Source organism: Anabrus simplex, chromosome X (genome assembly GCF_040414725.1).
Source record: "Anabrus simplex isolate iqAnaSimp1 chromosome X, ASM4041472v1, whole genome shotgun sequence".
Lineage (NCBI taxonomy): Eukaryota > Metazoa > Arthropoda > Insecta > Orthoptera > Tettigoniidae > Anabrus > Anabrus simplex.
This window is the reverse complement of record NC_090279.1, coordinates 165276265-165294754: the sequence shown is the minus strand read 5'-3', so window position 1 is coordinate 165294754 and position 18490 is coordinate 165276265. Positions and strand designations below refer to the sequence as shown.

General features: G+C 41.7%; 1 protein-coding gene across 1 annotated transcript in view; it reads left to right on the top strand.

The window, feature by feature from the left end:
- Positions 1–2442: 2442 nt before the first annotated feature.
- The window catches only part of LOC136886419 (farnesol dehydrogenase), a 51468-nt gene continuing 35420 nt past the window's right edge, over positions 2443–18490 (top strand). The window contains exons 1-3 of the mRNA XM_067159192.2: positions 2443–2869; positions 4602–4770; positions 16621–16750. Of these exons, the coding sequence (XP_067015293.1) occupies positions 2693–2869; positions 4602–4770; positions 16621–16750 (476 nt within the window). The 5' untranslated portion in view covers positions 2443–2692. The remainder of the gene's footprint in view (positions 2870–4601; positions 4771–16620; positions 16751–18490) is intronic.

The window sequence follows — 18490 nt, the reverse complement described above, 5'->3', positions numbered from 1 at the left end:
ACGAAGCTTTCCTTCTTGCTTTTCGACAGTAATAAGAGCAGCAAGAGACACTCCACTGCCTGAGAACTCATGATGAAAAGTGGCACTAGGCCGTTTGTGGGAGGGGGAGGTGGCTAAGTAGCGCTGCCGACTACGGCACGGCGACACGGAATTCACCTGAGCTACTCTGTAACCGATTCTGGTCGCCGATTCCTGTCGCGTAGTATGAAGCGCACCTTACCAAGCAAGTTGGTCGTGCGGTTAGGCGCGCCCAGCTGTGAACTTGCATTCGAGAGATAGCAGTGGCGGTTTCTGGTAAAGCGCAATGGTGCAATGAACCTCCAGTTTATATCAAATTGTACTCAACTACGTAATTTTCATAACTCCCTTGTCAATCTCGAAGCTCTTGCTAAGTCCCTCTATTGTAATATACTCGTACTGGCTTTCAATTCATGTGAGCTGCGCAAGGTCTGTGGCTGGATACTTGTCTGGAATGAATGCAAAGGCGATCTCTCCGTCCGTACATAGGCGAAGGGAGCAGCGAGGTGCGGGGGGACGAAAGCCAGCCCTAAGGCAAGACCAGGATACTTCTATTCTATCCTCTTTGCCAGGATATCGCAGAAACGGATCTCTGTTTTTTACGCATGCGCAATAGGCCACTGTCTCAAGACTAGCTAGTCGTGTTGTTGGGGTTGGGGTATGTGCCTGCCATCTATTGGCCTTACGGGAATTTGACTAGGCAACAGACAATAGAGCACGTAATTAGCGCTAGTGTTGAAAAGCATCGTTACTATCAAAAGTCACATTAAACTGTCAAATTCCAATTAATATCTTGTCCCAAACATATCATTACTTACTAAACATCTATTAATTTGCCTTCTTTGGAATAATTACCTTTTGGAGAGAAACTTAACTCAAAAATCATTGAGGCAAAGAATAGCGGCAAGGTAATACCAATGAAAACTTTTAAATATAGTTGTTACTATTCCCATGACATCGGAAGCAGAAAGGTGTTTCTCTACCCTGAAGAGAATAAAGACTTTCTAGCGCAGCACAATGACCGAGGATAGACTTATTGCTCTTGCTATGTTGTCAATTGAAAGGAACTTTGTTCGAGACTCTGCGGACTTCAATGAAGCAGTTATTTCTTATTTTGCATCTGGTAAAACTCGGCATGTAGGCCTACCGTATTTTCTGCTCCTCTCGTATTTGATCACATTTCTAGAACTTATGTCATCTTAGTTTAGGAGGTTACGGCCCACGATGGAAGAGAAGCTGGCCGAGATGGGGAGAGGAGAGGTTGGGGGGGAGGCAATTTTTTCTTCTTTTGAACCCCCAGTGATGAAAGTCACGCGCCGCCACTGAGAGATAGTGAGTTCGAACCCCACTGTCGGCAGCCCAGAAGGTTATTTTGCGTGGTATCTCATTTTCACACCAGGAACATGCTGGGGCTGTACCTTAATTGAGGTCACAGCCATTTTTCCCACTCCTATCCCTTCCCTCTCCCTTCGTCGCCATAAAACCTATCTGTATCGGTGCGACGTAAAGCAAATAATAAGTTCAGTAAAAAGTAAAGGGTCAACATACATATTATTAAACGAAACTCATTGCGGTGCAGCTCTCATAGGCCTTGTGCTAGATACCAAGCGACCACTACTCAGCCGAAAAACCTGCAGATTACGAGGTAACACGAGGTCAGGAGGACGGATCCTCTCAGCCGTTATTTGTCCGACTCGTTGGCTGAATTGTCAGCGTACTGGCCTTCGGTTCAGAGGGTCCCGGGTTTGATTCCCGGCCGGGTCGGGGATTTTAACCTTCATTGGTTAATTCCAATGGCCCGGGGGCTGGGTGTTTGTGCTGTCCCTAACATTCGTGCAACTCACACACCACACATAACACTATCCTCCACTACAATAACTCGCAGTTACCTACACATGGCAGATGCCGCCCACCCTCATTGGAGGGTCTGCCTTGCAAGGGCTGCACTCGGCTAGAAATAGCCATACGAAATTAAAAAGCCATTATTTTATGCTTTCTAGACTAGTGCCGCTATCTTACCACCAATAGCTCCCCAATTGTTCTAACGTAGGCTGAGTGGACCTCGAACCAACCCTCGAAGTAAAAGCCGCTGACCTACTCGGGAATAAAACCCTAGCACTTTCGGTAAAAGGCAGGTCCTCTACCGTTACACCGTGGGACCACCTGTTATATTGTTAATAAAGCTTTTACTGAACCTTCTTGTTACGGTACCGGTAATGAAGCATTTACTCATGTTTCTTTTAATACCCCTTTATCTTCTGTTACATAATTGTTATCAATTAGAGAAGCATGTGGACCACTTGTAACGTGAGTTTATGTCAATATCATCTTATCTCCTGTTGCATAAATTGTTACCAGTAAGAGGAACGTGCAGGTTACTTGTGACGTGCTAAACAAATCCATGGAGCGTAAATTCTACAACAGGCAGTACCACCTACCGTGAAAATTGTATACTATTCGCCAGTGTTCCAACTGTATCTTGAAGGCTAAAGCTCAGAAGTGACTCAATTGTACTGAAAGGCTATATATAATAAGTTGTATATTGCAGGCTAATTGGTATTGTTTCGTCAGTGGAGTCGAGGAAAGAAAGAGAGAGAGAAAGCAGTCGTGGAAATTTTATTGTGCTCGCATACAGCAGACTCGCGTGACTGAGTGTTATATTACTTGCCTTGGCATGGTACTAGGCAGTGTTGTCCGGAGAGCTATGTTTCAGCAGGCCATGGAACGTTGGCGTGGCCGCGTTGCTATGGTAACCGGAGCTAGCGCAGGTATTGGAGCGGCAGTTGCCAAAGCTCTGGTTAACGAGGGGATGACAGTTGTTGGCTTGGCGAGAAGGGATGAAAGAATTAAGGTAAGTCGAAAAGTTTTATATCTCATCATATCAGTGTCAGACTGATCTGTGTATGTTCTTTACTGTTATCGCATTAACTAAAGTTCTGACCCTTTGCCGAAAAGGCCTGTGTGTTTTTGATGTGATAACAGAGCAAAGAACGGGGTGTGTGTTATCCAGGGTTCGTGCCTATGATGGAAAGACTAACTTCAGGAGTACCTACAGTTGTTCTCCTTATGTTCATAAAATTCGTCATTCTGCCCTGGGTGAGATCAGGGTCATTTGAGGGAGTGGCGACTCGTGGCACAATTTTCAGGAGGTTCACAACATTTTTGTTCACATCTCAAATACACCGAGGTATAACGCGCAAATCAGTAAGAAATAACATATTAAATCATTTCATTAAACGTTCTTTGTACGGCACTTTCTCCAATCATAATATGGTTGTTTGTTGTTTCAGTCATCAGTCCATAGACTGGTTTGATGCAGCCCTTTATGCCACCCTATCCTGTGCTAACCTTTTCATTTCTGTGTAACTAGTACTGCATCCTACATATGCTCTAACCTGCTTGTCATATTCATACCTTGGTCTACCCCTATCGTTCTTACTGCCTATACATCCCTCAAAAACAAAAGTCCTGGGTGTCTTAAGATGTGTCCCATCATTCTCTCTCTTCTTCTCGTCAAATTTTGCCAAATCCATCTCCTCTCACCAATTCGATTCTTGGTTTTCCTATACATCCTCCAGTCTGTTCAGTGATGTTTAAATCACATGCATATCTAAATGTGCTCCTGGATGACTATCCTCTAACAACGAAGTTTGGTCGAGATCTATCCAACCATTTCGCCGTGATGGTGGAACAGACGGACAAACAGACGAACAGACACGAAAGCTAAAAACCACTGATATGGTCTCGAGTTGACATAAAACGGATAGATATCTGAAACAATGGCAAATAAAACGAAATTACAGACAGTGAACCACCTACAACTTTATTAATTATATAAATATACTGTATTTCTCCCAAAATGCTATACGAATATGCCGTTTTATGCGATATGTCTTAATAAGCGGTTTATACGAGACCGTTAGATTTCGCTACGTCGTTAAAAGCATTGTCGCAATAAATGGTTTCGACTGGAATTGGATAGATGTGTGACAGATTGTGATCCTGTGAAATACCAGGACGTGAAAACTTGTATCATCTAAACTCAAGAGCTATTTGTTTGATGAACTGACACATTTTTTTATTTTTTTCTCGAGAAGAAAGACTGGATATGTTTATATTTTAATTCCATTGCATAATTGTTTAACATATTTGGTTAGTTTTGTGTTACGTTACATATTTATCAACATTCTTTTGCATACTATGTAAGTGAAAAATCTGTTGACACATATTTAAAGTAACTGTCATGTACTTATTTCGATTTTGATTGTTAAAATATTATTTACACGCTTAAAATATGGTTATATGTCATGTTCAATAACATTTTATGCAAGTACTTAAGTGACAACCGTAAACTAAATACAATAAAACCTACGGATACACTTTTGTCAGTAAAATTGTCAAAAAATATATAGCATGATTGTTCTGGTATTTATTCGCCATGACATTTTGAACACTACCCAGAACCGCAGCGGGACCCGGGAGAACGAACCGGGGCGGTTGGTGGTCCCGTGCGTTGTTAGCCTAACTGTTATCCTTATCTATTGCACTCGAGTGTAATTATCTCTGTTTTGCTCCTCCCACAGGAGATGGCTAAGAATCTGGAAGCTGCCCCGGGCAAATTACATGCTGTCAAGTGCAACTTGAGGGACGAAGAAGATATTTTATCCGCCTTCAAATGGGTCAAGGAAAATGTGCAAGGCGTTGAGGTACTCATAAATAACGCCGGAGTTCTTGGAGAGACGGCGCTCACAGGTATTTACTTTAAAGGATATGTTTATCACGTAGTACTGATCACAGAAACAGTAAACTCAGTGGCCACACCGGAGTCCTTGAACAGCACGTTATTCGTCTGCCAGCAGGTAAGTTACAGTTTCTCCAGTAAGAGAAGGCTTCCGAGAGTTGCGGCCGTAACTAATACTGCTAATAATAAGAGTTGGTGTGTGACATTTCTTAGAGGGAGGTCCGTTTACTGCCTGCCGAGGCGGGATAAAGGAAGTGGCTGTGTGGTTGCCATGGAAACGAGGGTGGGGCGACTGCGGTTGCCATGGAGATAACACTTCAGGGCAGCTCGTCTTGCTTGGAGTTGCCAAACCTGTCACTGTCACTGATAAAAACCTGATTGTTTGTATAAGAGTGATCGCAAATGGGACGACACCGCCTGGCCAGGTAGTCTACAACAGATCACAGCGGCCAGAATGAAGGAGGGAACAAGTGAGCCGGAAGCGAGGGGTAAGAGCATGTAGAAAGGAATGCTGGAATGTGGCAACATCGTGTCTTTTTTTTTTTTGCTAGTTGTTTTACGTCGCACCGACACAGATAGGTCTTATGGCGACGATGGGACAGGGAAGGGCTAGGAGTGGGAAGGAAGCGGCCGTGGCCTTAATTAAGGTACAGCCCCAGCATTTGCCTGGTGTGAAAATGGGAAACCACGGAAAACCATTTTCAGGGTGAGAATCCATCAGCTTATTAATTTGTCGTTGAATCTCCGAATGGCATTTCTGCGTCAGTTTTCCTAATGAAACTCTCTCTTCGCTTCCTTTAGCTACGAAATTTACACATTCGATCAACCGACAGAATGCATTCTTAAATGTTATTACCCGTACTGTAATGATATTGTCATAAAATACAAATATAGGATGGCGCGTAATATTAGCTGAAAACACAATAATACAATTAATACCATTCCTGAAATACATACTTGAAATGACAAGATATAACGACGGCTGTAAATAATCACAGATATTAGCCTAGGTACTTCTAAGCAATTGAATCACATGGAAATGCGCGGGCAAATAACAGGTGACTGAGCGATCGCAGCGCTCAAATGTCAGAACCGTTCTCTTATTGGACAAGCTTTAAACTTAACGGTGAGAGAGCGGACATACCAGCCGGCTAGCCACCAACTATAGTTTGGCCCACGAGAGTTGAAGTCAAACGTTTACAGCCACCGGCGAGAAGAAACCGTTAACTAACGCTGCTCGAAAATGGTCTGTTGCTATGGCAACGATAACAGCGATGCCACATTTGAGGAAGCTATCGCCACGTGGTTTGGCTTGCTCTCACTCGCTTTTGTGATATTATTCGGAATAATACTGTGTTAGCTGTGTTAATCGTTGCTGGTTTATATAATAATTTAAATATTTGTTTCCTGAATATTATTTTCGTTGTTAGGTTTTTGTGTGTGTAAGTAAATCAGTGCCGGTCCCATGGTATAGGGGTAGCGTGCCTGCCTCTTACCCGGAGGCCCCGGGTTCGATTCCAGGCCACGTCAGGGATATTTACCTGGACCTGAGGGCTGGTTCGAGGTCCACTCAGCCTGCGTGATTAGAATTGAGGAGCTATCTGACGGTGAGATAGCCCCGGTCTAGAAACCCAAGAATAACGGCCGAGAGGATTCGTCGTGCTGACCACACGACACCTCGTAATTTGCAGGCCTTGAGGCTGAGCAGCGGTCGCTTGGTAGGCCAAGTCCCTTCAAGAGCTCTAGTGCCATGGGGTTTGGGGTTTGGTTTTTAAGTAAATCAGTGGCTAATTGCATAGTTCCATTCTCTATTTAACATGTGCATTTTTGAGGTTATTGCCAGTTTAGGGAATATGAAATTTCATATTTATCGGCAATGACGTGTTCTTTCTTAAATGCCGGAATTATTAGCACGAGCTTAGGAACGGGTCAAAGGTTATTGAATTGCATTAGGACAACATAGTTGATTAAATACTCAGCCTGTATAAAATAGTGATATGTCGCAGATTGAGGTAACTATGACAACGCAGCGTACTTCGTAATTACTGCTTTCGCCGCTTTCAAATATCAGACTTCAACTCTCGTGGGCCCAACTGTATATTTCCCTTCAAACATATTTATTTATTTATTTATTTATTTATTTATTTATTTATTTATTTATTTATTTATTTATTTATTTATTTATTTATTTATTTATTTATTTGCTCCATAGTGGCAGTTATCGTAAATGCGTCATGTCTATATGATCTGACACCGTAGTTAGCCGGTTCGAGTCAAAAAATCACCATCAGAATGTTAGGGAGATGTTCAATAAATTTCCAGTTTCTTTGAAATCATTTAAGAATAGGCTAGGAAAATAACAGACAGGGAATCTGCCACCTGGGCGACTGCCCTAAATGCAGATCAGTATGGATTGATTGATTGGTTAGACGGCGGGGTGGTGAGGTGGTGGTGTCTGTCTGTCAGGTCATCAGCCCAGAGGCTGGCTGGATCCTCAAATCGCACCACCAAAGATAATGCGGTAAGGAAACCCCAAAAACCAATGGCAGCACCAAAATGAGGCATACTAGGCAAGATGAGGAGTGAAATAGTTTGCCATTGCTTTCCTCACTGGGTCAGAAAGTACTATTGCAGCACGACTGACCCTATGAGCAACACCTTTCATAGCACTCATACAATCAAGTCGTGCTCTGAATGTCATTAGTCAGCACCACCCTTACCCCAGAAGCTACCATATTGTCACAGCCATGGATGAGACTGAGACTTCGGTGGAAGCTACACTTTACTCTGGCCTGTGCCAAGAGATGGATGCAAAAGTACTGTATCCATCAAGAAATGACAGCAGGCAAGAGGTGGTTGTATACAATTTATTTTTCATCACTAGACGGCGTGCCAAAAGCCTGGATTAAGTTTCAGACCTCTCCGCAGTCCTCATAATATAGAGTATAATAATAACAATAATAATAACAACAACAACAATAATAATAATAATAATAATAATAATAATAATAATAATAATAATAATAATAATAATAATAATAATAATAATAATGGCATCTGGCCCCCGGAGAGGCCTGGTGCAGGTATTTTTCTAGAAGACGGCCTATAAGTGACCTGCATATCTGGGAGGATGGGACTCTACCTGGATGATTTCTAATGATGAAGATGGCACACACACACTCAGCCATTGAGCTAGACGAATTAAACAATTGAGTTTAAAATCCCTGACCCGGCCGGGAATCGAACTCAGGACTCTTTGGTTCAAAGGTCTGAAAGCGTCCCATTTAGCCATGGAGCCGGAGTCATATGGAGTGAGGGCATAAGGCGCTCTTGATGGGTGACTCTCCGTCAGATGGAGACGTAAAGCCTTGAGCACACCAGGCTATGTACCGGCACTGAGTTTCACATTCTCTCTTCCTACTGTCATACATCACGTCATTCACTTCATCCCATTAACTCCTCTGATGAGGTTAATGTCAGGAAGGGTATCCGGTCGTAAAACTTCGCTACGAAGATTCATCTCACTTCATACCCGATATTATTATTATTATTATTATTATTATTATTATTATTATTATTATTATTATTATTATTATTATTATTTAATCCGTTTACTCTCCAGGGTAGGTTTTCCCCCCGGACTCAGGGAGGGATTCTACCTCTACTCCCTCAAAGGCGGTGTCCTGGAGCGTGAGACGTTTAGGTGGGGGATGAAACTGGTGAGAAAGACCAGTACGTCGCTTAAGCGGTCTCACCTGCTATGCTGAACAGGGGTCTTTTAGAGAATGCGCAGGTTTGTAGGGATGGGCAAGGAGCACGGAAGGAAGCGGCCGTGGCCTTAAGTTGGGCACCATCCCACTATTTGCCTGGAGGAGAAGTGGGAAACCACAGAAAACCACTTCGAGGATGGCTGAGGTGGGAATCGAAACCCCCTCTACTCAGTTGGCTTCCTGAGGCTGACAATGAGTGGACCCCGTTCCATTCCTCGTTCCACTTTTCAAATTTCTTAGCAGGGCCCGGAATCGAACCCGGGCCTCCGGGGGATAGCAGCTAATCTCACTAACCACTACACCACGGAGGCGGACTATTTATTTATTTATTTATTTATTTATTTATTTATTTATTTATTTATTTATTTATTTATTTATTTATTTATTTATTTTAGGAGTGATTGGATACAAGAACTGTAAATAAAACTGCAGGATGTGGGAAGGTAGCGGGTGAATGTGGTGATGTGGAAGCTAATAGGAAGTATTTAGACTACTGAATTTTCGTGCATGTATGGGACTGTGAACAAATACAGTAGAGACAATACGCGACACTCAGCGAGATATCGAGGGACAGCTATTAGAGCTCTCTCTAGCGGATTGACCTGAGTACTACTGGTTCTGTCATAAGAGCACGTGTATTTATGTGTGAAGTTTTTGGTGTTATTTACGAGTTTTCAGTGAGTTGACATAATTAAATAGTAGCGTGTGTCATTCCTTGATATCTCCTTTCAACATGAGGGGAAAGGTAAGTGCTGTGTTTGGCTGCAGTAACCATGAAGTAGAGAAGAATGCGCGGTCTTTCTTCTGTTTCCCTCCTGACAAGAAAATGTAAGTAATATTATGTTTGCCTATATATTTTTCCACTGACAAAGAGATTTTTATAGTACTTCATAACCTTTTGACCTGCTCGACCCATATTTTAACTGGCTTAAAATATTATACGCATATTTTATTGTATAGTGCAGCAGTTAACATTCAATACCGATGTGTTGTTGTAGGTGTGATCTGGGGTTTGATGTAATTCAGGAAAATACATATGCATATGAGTGTGGCTGGTTGTGTTCCAAGTTACCCCATTTGGAATGCGTTGTCAAACACTGAAGAAAATATGGGTGATTTAAGAAATGTACATATTTTGTTGGAACAATATGACGATGCAAATTTGCTTTACCCTAATGTAATGTCATTATGGCAAGTATTGCTTATAGGGAAAGTTTGAATGTTTTCTGAGCCTAAATTTATAGATTTTCTTTCTGTTAGCAGGCTTCAAGTTAAAAGGAAAATTGTCCAGCTCTTAAATGTAAATTCATTGAATCATTGTGTAAGGAATGTGCTGATATTTTTGTTGACAAGTGTTTTAATATGATGATACAATGCTTTTAAATGAGAAACAATAAAAATCTATCCGTGAACGTTCAGGCAGGAATTGTAAAGCTAAAAAGGTAATGCATAAATGAAAGATCAAGCCCTTTCACAGCAGTCCATTTCACATCTTGATTATATGTCTAATTTCAGTCTTTAAAGAATAACCTGTTAAATAATTCTTCATTCATTTATCCTTAATTGCTTTAGCAACTTTAAAGTTAATATCTTAGTAACACTTTCTTTCTAGACGTAATTTATTTATCCATTTCCGTATATACATTTCCATTGATATTTGAATTTAGCGCAAATTTTCAGGTCAAGCCACTATAGTTCAGTTATTATGAGTTTCGACTTGACGTTTGAGCGCTGCCTTTCGGAGGAGGGTAAGTGAATTAATCTGTTCTGTTCGTGAAGTTGATTTGGGCTCGTTATTTCACCCAGACACAATACTGTATTATATTTGTACTAGTTCTACACACGCACACAATTTCAATAAAGTAGTACACCAATGCAGTTGACAATGTTTTCTGAGTACGAAGTAAGTGAATTAATCAACAGCCAATCATAGGCAGCCGATCGCTCCGACAGTGCGCGTTACATTCCAGTTCCGGTTAGCGGTGTTGTCGATCTGCTGTTTACTGTAACCACGTGCTATCAGCTGGGGGTTGTATTGTGCTCAGTTCTTTTGGCGGTCTTTGCTTGTCTTTGTGCTAGGCTGTTCGTTTATATTTCGTAGTGTAGAGTTTATAGATTTATTGTTTAGTATTTTTGATAGTATAGCCCATTATATTGTAGTGAATAGTGTGTAACAATGTACAACAGTGAGCTAGTTTATATAGTAGCTTAGTTTAATATTTCGTTCGGTAGTTATATAATAGGTTAATTTTAGGCCCGTATGTGAATTTCACATTCTGTCATGTCGACGCCTACGTCTAAGGATGAAGCTTCCAAGAGAAGAAAGCTGTTCGGACGCGGTACTCCACTAAGGAGCTATGTCCGGGAAATTGTTTTCAATTGCCATTTTAACGTCATAGAACTGATTTGGGCCCAAGTGAAGGATTATGTAGCTGAGAATAACCGACTCTTCACAGATTCGAAGTTGAAAGATATTTTCGAACCCGTAGGCCGTATAAGTGCGGAGGACTGGAGCTATGTTGTGAGACACACGAAATCCGAGATGATTAAATCTTGGGAGAAAGAAAGTCTCACAGACGATTATGTTGAAGACTTTATTATCTCTTTAGGGTCAGACGATGACAATGCCGATAGCGACGCAGAAATGAGTGGTGTATTCCCTTTGTAGGATTATTTCCTTCCTTAGGGAAAATTAAATCTAACAGCAACGCGAGCTCTTCTACATGGTGAGTAGAAATTTAATTTTATGTTCTCACGTTTTATCTTTTCGAGCATTGATATATGTTTATCTTGTAGTCTTATCATAAATGTGTTGTGTATTGTTGTTCATCTTACGTGAATTATGTATGTTGCTACAAAGAAAACTGATTATGGACATTTTCCAGTTATATACATTTCCGTTCGTGTTGTGTATCGTAAATCAGCTGTTTGTATTCGTAGCAGTTTGGCACCACAGTCTGACTTCCGGTTAACTGTCAAGTCGAAACTCATAAAAACGGAACTATAGGAGCGCCACTTGCGACTTGTCTCCCATTTCAACAATGCTAAATCCGGAAGTGTCGCGTATTGTCTCTACTGTATTTGTTATGAGCTGCGAATTCCTTCTTCAGGCAAAGGGCTATTCACCGCTACTCATCCAGTTTGCAGGGATATCACCACCAGATATTCGGCGTGAGATAGCTACCAGTGCAGAGAGAACTAAACAGATCCATTAGCAATCCCACCCGCTATGTGGTTATGTAGCAGCTCCCCCTAGATTGAGGTTCCGGAGTAGGTTCCTGAAAACCACCTGCCTGCTCTATGCCACTAGTTTAACACAGAAAGGCGCGACTACCAATATTTCTCCAAGTCGCCGTAAGAGTGCAGCAGTAGACGCACAATCTTCACTGTCAGTGTGGGTGTAGCACTGCGTTATTAGTGCATGAATGTGTGTGAAAACCTGAATTATTTCGTACAATGAGTAAACGTGTCTGGTCACTTCTGTTCGTACAAGAGATATTTTGTGTAGAACTGTGAAATGAATTAATCATGTTATGCTTATAGACATTTCAAAAGTGATTTTAAGATGTTGGTACTTGTTTCTTTCCGTTTGTGCAAGGTATATTTTTCATAGAAGTGAAACTTAAGATTCTTTACCCGAAATATTCGACTGTTGTGTACCATTTTGACAATCTCGACAAGGTGGTTCGCAGCCAGAAAAGATACAACTCCATGAAATACCGTCTAGAAGGGAATTAAGAGAAAAGCGGCTATCGGCTTTATCTAGGCACGGACCTACTAAAGGAATTAATTGGATATCCTCAGATTACTCTCGCATCTGTGCCTTTACACCTTATTTCAGAAGGCAGCACGCCAGCCTCTCACCGCTGGGTTCTGTGGTTCAAATCCCGGTCACTCCATGTGAGATTTGTGCTGGACAAAGCGGAGACGGGACAGGTTTTTTCCGGATACTCCGGTTTTCTCTGTCATAATTAATTCCAGCAACACTCTCCTATATCATTTCATTTCATCTGTCATTCATTAATCATTGCCCCGGAGGAGTGCGACAGGCTTCGGCAGCCGGCACGATTCCTATCCTCGCTGCTAGATTGGGGCTTCATTCATTAAATTCCTTACCCGGTCGAATTACTGGAAACAGGCTGCGGAATATTTTTCAGAAGGTGATTAAAGCCATGGAGGATAGTGGTTTCCTTGTGATAAAAATTGTGACGGACAATCACAAACACACGTATTCATGTTTAGATATTTTGGACAACCTCAGATATCCAGACGATAATATTCCAATCAAACTAGAAACAGGAAATCCTAATTTGCGGGTACTAGGTTCGTGTTGTTGAAGATAGGATGGAGTGTCACATTTGTGTCAGCAAAATCTCACTGCCTAGAGCTTCGACACCGCTAAATGGAACTGATTATGCATCAGGACAGAGGAGGAGTTCGATACCCAAAACCTTGTTTTGTTGCTCTGGTGAAGCATCTGCAGGAGTTCGTTTAAGCTGCTGTGCCCTATTGTCGAAGTCCTTCAAACGTACGAGCGTAATACTACGACTTGCGACGTCTTCTCTTTCAGAACACCGGGCGAGTTGGCCGTGCGCGCAGCTGTAAGCTTGCATCCGGGAGATAGTGGGTTCGAACCCCACTGTTGGCAGCCCTGAAGATGGTTTTCCATGGTTTCTCATTTTCACACCAGGCAAATGCTGGGGCTGTATTTTAATTAAGGCCACGGCCACTTCCTTCCCATTCCTATACCATCGTCGCCATAAGACCTATATGTGTCGGTGTTACGTAAAACAAATAGCAAAAAACAAAAACAAAAAAAGAACCTTTCAGAATGGGTTTGTTACAATGTGATGTCAAAGAACATCAGCAAACTGTTGGTGATACTATTCTAACCAAGTTCGTAAGACCTCTACTATTTGATATTGCATTGGCAAGAACACAAAAAGTACGGTACCATTCCAAGCCTTCGTCCAGGAAAATCTTTAAATTGTGCATGAAGAGGCCAACTGCGACTCATACAGGTAATATTGCCGATATTTAATATTACTGATGTAATTTACGAGCTTCAGTGAACATATGACCATAATGCATAGTGTTTTGTAGGCTGTCGTCATTAGAATTAGTTTAGAACATAGTGCGTCTATGTCTGCCATCTAGCGGAGAAATTTTGTCGCAGCGTAGTCGCAAAAAGGCTCGCATAGAGCAGGCAGCATAGGAGGATCGAGATGGCGGTGCTGAAAACCACTGCTAGGGATGGGTCCAGTTAGTTAATTTGCTTGAACTAGTTCATTTGATACCGTTCACAGCCGTGGGTCGTTCAAATGAACGAGGTGATCTCATAGAAAGCAGCTCCACACGTTTGAATATGGAATGAGCAGGCAGTATAAGCAGCCATCGGATGCAGATCGAGCAGGCAGTGCGAGATATACAAGACCGGGGAGCTACTAATTTATGGCACGGTTTGGCCGCTAGATGTCAGCTTTCTGTTATGTTCTAGGCAAGGTATATATACACATAGTTAGTAAACAATGTATTATTTCCTAACTCTATGTATATACACAGGCAACACAGGTCTGGTGATGCTCTCAGAATTCTTTGCGGCAGTGGCTATTTTATGACCAAAGCTCTCCATCCACGCGATCAAAGCTTGAGAGTTTTACTTGTAAATATACCCAACAAGTAATTATTAAGCATTGATAAAAATATGAAGATATATCTCTAGATATCCATAAATACAGTAGCTTTCTTGGTTTTTCATGCCACTTCTGGCACTATACTTCGAAGACTTTCTTGACACCCTTGCTTGCACACAAATATTTTGAATCATTTTTCGTTTAGGAATAGCCCATGTTTTCCCAAATAATAATGCACTAACCAGGAAGATCTGTTAGTTATTTCCCACATTCACAGAAATTATCAAGGAATAATTCCTTAATTATTAAGTTGCATTGCTTCTAACAACTAAATGCTATCTACATGCAATAGGTACCGTACTCTAATTTTAATATTTTAAAATGTATGCATAAAAACGCTAAAATCGTTTAACGGAAGGTTGGGTTTTATGAACTGCGTTTATTTATACATCTATAGACTGGGTTTTGCATTTACTCGCATTACTTTTGGGGAGAAAAGGCAGCGCGTACTCAACATTATTAACCCAAGAAATAACCATATGAAGGTTCACTTGATTACTGACTATTTATACTACTTTTATGCTTGTTCTGTATCAATAATAAAACGACCTGCTATAAATCTATGTAACAAGAAAGTCAAAAGCAAACTCACCCTCTGCTCGTGAAATTGAGTAAAACATCCCGCTGTATTCTTTTTAATATGTACATTTTCGGTTGGGATTTTCGTTTTTCATACGAAGAAAATACGTATTTTAAAAATGTATTTACGAATACAAAAGCTGTTAAAATAAGTAAATTTGCCTCAAACTACATATAACTTAATTAATAGGTAGCTTTCCTATAACATGCGAATTGCGAAATAATGATATCAATTTTGCCATCTATAAGAAATCTGGTTTCATAAACTGTGACAGTTGCAATGGAATTAAAACCAGACTATATGACAAAATTATCATAACATTTTTTGATCTAGTAGACCTAATTTAGGGCACCTGAGCGTGAACAAATTAATGTAATGTTCATAAAAGTGTGGACGGTTAAAATTAATTAATTAATAACACAATCAGTAGCCAGGGAGACAAGCTCCTAAATTATTATTTTTACCATTCTTTTCAATTTGGTTTACTTTTTTGAGAAGTTTAGATACCTTAAAACATTTGTTGATTTCATTACCCGTATCCCACTTCTCAATTTAGAGATTGTTTTTCTTTTTCTTTTTGCTAGGGGCTTTACGTCGCGCTGACACAGATAGGTCTTATGGCGACGATGGGATAGGAAAGGCCTAGGAGTTGGAAGGAAGCGGCGTGGCCTTATTGTTTTTCTTAATCTGATAGCTGGGCTGAGTGGCTCAGACGGTTGAGGTGTGCTGGCTTTCTGTTCCCAACTTGGTAGGTTCGATCCTCGCTCAGGCCGGTGGTATTTGGAGGTTTTCAAATACGTGTCAGTAGATCACGTAAAACAACTCCTGCGGGACTAAATTCCTGTTAAGAGAGTGGTTGAGGAGCATACACACTGTGAAACCTGCCTACAAGGACTATCATCAGACACCAGTGACAGTCCTCTAACGTACCTAATTAGAATGCGGTATCCATAAAGAAAGTTTTGAATTTCGTAGGAAACATTTTAAAATTCACTTGCTTCGCTTTGCGTTACTTGGGAAAAACAAATCTGGTAAAGAAGCTAAATATGTATGTTGTGCCGAAGTTCCTGCAACGCTTTCACTGTATTGATTGTTGTGGCCAGGTAAGACTAAGTAAAATGATACTAACAAAGTTTCTAAAACTGATTCTGGACAATCGCGCCAAGGAAATTTCCGATCAGAGCGATGCCTTCAAGAATTTCAGAACGAAACCCCTGAACCGCAAAGTACTGAAATTATGATAGCTTCCTGCAATTCAGATAATCTAATATTATGTACCGGTACGTCACACAGTATGTACAATGCCGGTATTTCTATGAAATGAAATTAAGTTGTCCTTGTAAACATTAATATTGCTGATGTATTTGCCTTAATTAATTTATCACAATGTTTTCGTCAGTTACTTATTTTTTTTAGCATATTGTAAGAAATACGTTGTTGATAGGTGATACAATTGTTCTTGGTCTATTTCTTATCTCACATCTGTTTGATGTCTTCTGAAATGACTAGTTTTAATAAATTGTTATAGTTTTTCGTATTGGAATATGTTGCAATGAGCTGTGAGACCTCGACGAGACCAAAGTCTATATACACAGGTCAGGACACGCACAAGTAGCCGCCATATTGGGACTAAGTCTGGGCGATAACATGATTGTTGAAAGTTCGTTTCAATAAGTAGAGCTCTTTGCGTTAACTCATTTCTTTTACTTATAGTTTGTATCTGGTCGTGGCCGGTTTTTCGTCTGTCACCCCGATTAAAAAGACCCCATTCATAATTGATTAACCCTCGTTATATAAAGTTTTAATGTTATGTTCCAGAGGCAGAGACAGAAGAATGGCGGAGACAGCTGGATGTAAACGTGCTGGCTCTCAGCATCTGTACCAGGGAGGCCGTGAAGAGCATGAGGGAGAGATCCGTCGATGATGGACACATCATTCATATCAACAGGTAAGGCCCGGATTTTTATGTACACTAGTGTCCAAACGTTAAGCATAATCACTAAACGAGGCCATACTGCCTGATAGGAATGTCAGACGGATTGCTGAACAAACGGAAGCTGACTCACACACCATATGTCACACAACTTGTCCAAAAAACAGTGTCAGAAAGGTTCTGATAGCTAAGGTAAACCTTTTACAACAACTAACAAAACTTGGCAATGTCTTCCACAACAAAATATGCTGTTAATAGGGTGTATGGTTACCCCTAACGGCCACACATGCTTCGCAGCGACGTGGTATGCTCTCCATCGGATGGTCCAAGAGCTCTTGTGGCAGTCGATCTCATCCCTCCGAAAGGGCAATGCGAAGGTCTTGGAGGGTTCTTGGTGGAGGCTGACGGGATGCAATTCACCTCCCCAGTGCATCCCAGGCATGTTCTATAGGATTCAGATCCGCAGACCTCGCTGGCCAGTCCATGTGATGAATGTCTTCCCCAGCCAGAAATTCAGCTACCAGAGAAGCGCGGTGCGGTCGGGCATTATCGTCAATTAAGAGGAAGTCTGGACCAACCGCACCTCTGAAGAGACCAACATGTAGTCTCAGTACCTCATCCCTGTATCTCCGAGCGTTAACAGTGTTCCTAGGACCACTCGTGAAGATGTGCAGGTCCGTGCGGCCATACAACATGATTCCGCCCCTCACCATGACGCCACCACCACCATACTGGTCCCGTCCCACGATGTTCCTGTGGTTGTATCGGCTAACAGGTGCTCTCCAGATTAATGTGCGACGGAAATCGTTCTGAAAACTGAAGCGGGATTCATCTGTGAAGAGCACATGCCTCCACTCATTCATGGTCGAGTTTCGATGTTGACGGCTCCACAGTAAACGGGCCCGTCTCTGTGCTGGAGTTAGCGGGACGCAAACCGCTGGACGTCGGGCAAACAGCCCTGCTGTTCTGAGCCCCCGGTACACAGTTTGCCGGGAAACGGCGACCCCTGAGACGGCCGCAAGCGCCGCCGACAATTGCCTTGCAGGTGCACTCCGATTTCATCGGGCGATTAAGGCCAGATATCGGTCCTGCTGTGGGGTGGTTACCCTCGGTCGATCTGATACTGGCCTACGACTAACACCTCCTGTGTCTCGAAATCGACTCCAAAGTCTGGAAATGATCTTTGTGGCACATTCAAGGATACGGCGACTTCGGTCTGTGTCTAGCCTGCTTCCTGGCGGCCGAGTATTCTACCCTGCAAAATGGGGTCCACATGGCGTCGTTGTGCCATTATGTTGTCACGTTCACCACGAGGCTACACTCCGCACACTATAACAGGGCAAATACGACTGAGGGAATATGGGGCGCAGGCACTGGCTAACGCAAAAACATGATTTATCATTATACGCCCAACAAAGAAAGTTGTAACATTTTTTAATAAAACAGGAAAAAAAAAGCAGACCGCGTAGATCTAGATGCCAGAAGATAAGCAGACCTTGCTCAAAAAGATCGTTCCACAGCGCTCAGAAAGCCAAGATCACCTACAATAAAATGAATTTCCATGGACACATGGGAAAATCATTTTGGCACCATTTTAAACATCAAACATAAGGATACAGCATATGAATATTATGCTACGGAAACAACAGAATATACACTCTGATAATGAGACAGGAATTAGATCATGCAATAACAAAAGCAAAAATCAATAAGGCTACAGGACCAGACGGCACATATATAGGACATCTTAAAGAA